This window comes from Drosophila miranda (genome assembly GCF_003369915.1).
Source record: "Drosophila miranda strain MSH22 chromosome Y unlocalized genomic scaffold, D.miranda_PacBio2.1 Contig_Y1_pilon, whole genome shotgun sequence".
Classification (NCBI taxonomy): domain Eukaryota; kingdom Metazoa; phylum Arthropoda; class Insecta; order Diptera; family Drosophilidae; genus Drosophila; species Drosophila miranda.
Genome location: NW_022881603.1, coordinates 34,104,208 through 34,107,582, shown reverse-complemented (window position 1 = coordinate 34,107,582; position 3,375 = coordinate 34,104,208). Strand labels below are relative to the sequence as shown.

Sequence of the window (3,375 nt, the reverse complement as noted above, 5' to 3'; positions counted from 1 at the left end):
AGAAAACTAAAAACGCAGAATCATAGATAATGACCATATCTATCATATTGCTGAATCTGGATCAGATCGGATCATTTTTGTAGCCAAAAGCAAGAAATCAATTTTCTGTGGCTACGCAGCGCCCAACGTCACGCTCAGACTGATTTTCTGTCTCTCTCGCACGCACTCTTTGTCGTGTCGTTTAAGATTAGCGGCGTCTGCCGGAGGAGAGCCATACTGACTTAGTATCGGGTATAAATGTAGAGTTGCGGTGTCCGCAGCAACTCACAACGTTCCACTTCGTTTTTATATACCGACCTGTCAAACTCGCCAAACTACATCACCAGTATCTGATCAATGTGGCTACAGTGCTACGATCAAAATTCCGATCATCCTTGAGATGATTTAAAACCAAAAAAAAACGAGGGGGATCGTTGTGATTTGAAAAATCTAGGTATTTCTGGTCGACATGAATTTTTTTTTTATCTATTTTTGTTAGGTATTACTCTACTACAACTGGGTGGCACGTTTTGGCACAAATAGTTCAACAGCTTTTCGACTGGTGCGACAATAATTTAGACTAGAGTGGTCTTGAAGTATAGTCGCATACGGGAAATATCACATAAAAATATGGATACTTATTTCCATTATCCAACTATGATTCTAACGACGTTGGATCACTGAAACAACAAAAAAAAAAAATAGTGTAAACTGTCTCCGAGTTCAGAAAGTTCCGTTGAGATATCCCAAAAAAACTATCACATCACCTCACACTTTTATTGTACAAAATATTTATATTGATATACATATGACCATTTGATTTCTCGATTCCAAATAAACTTGGTTACAACACGAGCACGTCTAAAAAAGATTAAAAACCCCACAATTTAAACGCTGAGTAAAACCAGATGAAGAATTTGAACGTGATATTTGAACGGCAGAGTGACGCTTAAAAGGAAGAAACATTTAACATATTACGGGAAATACAGTTACCAGAGTCCGGTAAATTCGTCAATGGTCCTTGTCAAAATGATGCGAAATTTTGGAATTTTATCAATGAGAAAGAGCAATTTGATAAGCTTGTGGGGCTCCAAAGAACAGGCGTGGGCTTCCACAATGCGATTATACTCTCCTTGCACAGGATCATATAACTACAATTGGCTAAAATGTGAAGGTAGTAGCGTAATGCAACCGAAACGAAGTTTTCCGCCAAAGAGAAGGAAAATGTTCGAAAGCCTGAAGATCTGGAGCGAGCCTACGAAGTTCTGCGAACCACGCTTACCAAACTCTTTGTTGAACCGCTGAACTATTCCATATACAGCCCAAACCTTATATTTCAGATCAATATTACCGGCAAGCACACAGTCGGTCTATACCACTTTGTTAAGCAAATTGCCATTCTTCGAACTGTGGGTCACCTAAAGTACGCCTACGTTAAGTTTGAGGTTCTTAAAATTACAAAGCATCCCGACGATTACACCGTGCGCATAAGGTGGCGCGTGAGGGGCATATCCGGCCTGAAGGTGATGTTCCAGTTCTGGAAATACAAGGTGTGGCAATTGAAGGAAGTACTGAAGGATCAGGAGGCATGGTACGATGGATTTTCCATATGCTACTTGGGAGAAAGCGGTCTAATAGAAAAACACGTTGTTGATAAAGTTATGTCGGATGAGAGTCGTGAGTCTGTTGAAAATGCCTCTGCAATCACCCTGCCAACCGAGTCCCTGGCAGCGACAGCATCTCAGAAACTAAGCTGTCAATAAAACTGTAGCTAGATTTAAATGTTACTTATTTATTGCAATGTATTGCAATTATGCATTACAAAATAAACAGCAACTGTGAAGATGTTTAGTAACTGCTTTTGATTTTTTTTTACAAAACCATATTCTTATATTTGTTTTTAGGTCCTTATTGTTTGAATGCGTGTACGGAACCCTTTTTTATGTATTTATATGGACGCAATCGGTATCGTTTTGCAAATGCACTTATATAAGGCCTTTCCTTGGTGTATTCTATAGTCGTCTGCATTGAGCCTTCTGTCTCCAGAAAGATGTCAAAACTATAAATAGTTCGGAAAAGCTGAGCGTACAGAATACGATAATTTGCTTCCAGCTGTTGGGGTTGCAATGAGTTGGTCCAGTACTCCATCATCTACAAAATGGTATCAAAATAAGCTTATATATAACGCATGGAAGTCTGAACAAACTAACCTTGATAGCTGCATTATTCTGCGATGTACGGCGACCGTTCCAATGCACACTCAATATCCAGAGTGGCATTTCCAATGGATAATTACTCGGTATTCGAATGAAACATTTTGGCAGAGCCACGAACAATCACTGCACGATAGGAATTGTATGTTATTCCCTTATCATCCGGATAAATGTTTAGTACGTCTGAATTTTGGGCTAGGAATTCCTCGAGAGTGATCGCCGTCCACTGCACTAGGCTGCAAGACAAGGCCGCAGGATAGACATTTTCTTTTAGTGCATACAAATCGATGTCCTTGTTAGTCAGACCACGTATTTGCTGACTTAGATTTAACCAAGAGTTCCAGCGCCGTGTAATGCGAGCTATGGTCTCCCGCATGCTTTTATTCAAGTTCAGCTCATGCTTATACAACATCGAGCTGTTGACTGTTGGTATAGAGCATATAATTTGTAAACAACAGTATGATTTTCCAAAGTCCTTAGACTCCAGATATTGTATACATTCCTCTGGTGTCAGATCCTTATTCTGTAACTAGCGCAAATATATAATTTTATGATTCATACATATATATAGGAAAATTATAGCTTGTTGCTTGTCTTACATCGTATTGAATACCGGGTATAGGTATTTCATTACCCAAATCGTTTGCAAACAAATGCCGAAGGAGATGCTGAACGAAATTAGTATCCCTAAAAACATGAAAATGTTTTAAAATATAGTTGCTGCTAACGCAATTCACTCGCTAAAACTTACCCTTGATGGTTTGTATTATTGGAAATGCTCAATTGGGGCCATGCTGTCGCACATTTAATTTGTTCGAAATAGCGAATAATCAACACCAGTTGAATCGAGCCAGCAGAGCCAAGCTAGAGACCATTCAAACGTTAAGGTATTTTTCTATAGTCGTATGTTTTGGTTTAATCTTACCGTGATGCGAATGTGCACAGGATGAGGACTTAATTCTTTGTTCAAAGGATTTTCCTCAGGCTTTCCCGACAATTCAATGTCCCTTTCAGAGTAGTCGCGCCTTGCTTTTGGGTTTTGCTTTAGGTTTGTCAACTCCTGCATCTGAGCTTCAATTTCATATCTGTAACAGATAACGAAGCAGGAGGCTAGGATCTGAAACGGTAGACGAGCAGATGGAGGGTATGATCGAGATCCATGCACGCGTTGCTGCCGGTCTCA

The 3,375-nt window shown here is 39.6% G+C and overlaps 1 protein-coding gene and 1 pseudogene across 2 annotated transcripts; one reads left to right on the top strand and one right to left on the bottom strand.

Moving 5' to 3' along the window:
• Window positions 1-795: 795 nt before the first annotated feature.
• Window positions 796-1,780, top strand: LOC117191090 (annotated as a pseudogene).
• Window positions 1,781-1,844: 64 nt separating this feature from the next.
• LOC117191089 (THO complex subunit 5-like) lies at window positions 1,845-3,292 on the bottom strand. 2 transcript variants are annotated; one of them, XM_033396053.1, is made up of 5 exons: window positions 3,118-3,292; window positions 2,944-3,056; window positions 2,792-2,879; window positions 2,190-2,715; window positions 1,845-2,130 (listed from the first exon to the last, which is right to left on the bottom strand). In XM_033396053.1, the coding sequence occupies exons 1-4, from the start codon at window positions 3,256-3,258 to the stop codon at window positions 2,272-2,274; spliced, it is 786 nt and encodes a 261-aa protein (XP_033251944.1). In that variant the 5' UTR covers window positions 3,259-3,292; the 3' UTR covers window positions 1,845-2,130; window positions 2,190-2,271. The 2 variants fall into 2 exon arrangements, with proteins under 2 accessions (XP_033251944.1, XP_033251943.1); XM_033396052.1 differs by having other exon boundaries at window positions 2,190-2,721; window positions 3,118-3,291.
• Between the last annotated feature and the right edge of the window lie 83 nt (window positions 3,293-3,375).

What these genes read in the sequence shown, in the direction of transcription:
- LOC117191089 (XM_033396052.1), bottom strand. Translation starts at nt 3,258, where the DNA reads ATGCAGGAGTTGACAAACCTAAAGCAAAACCCAAAAGCAAGGCGCGAC. An exon ending in CTGTGCACATTCGCATCACG is followed by an intron (nt 3,057 to 3,117) that starts GTAAGATTAAAC and finishes AATGGTCTCTAG; the next exon opens with CTTGGCTCTGCTGGCTCGAT. An exon ending in TACCCGGTATTCAATACGAT is followed by an intron (nt 2,722 to 2,791) that starts GTAAGACAAGCA and finishes TATTTGCGCTAG; the next exon opens with TTACAGAATAAGGATCTGAC.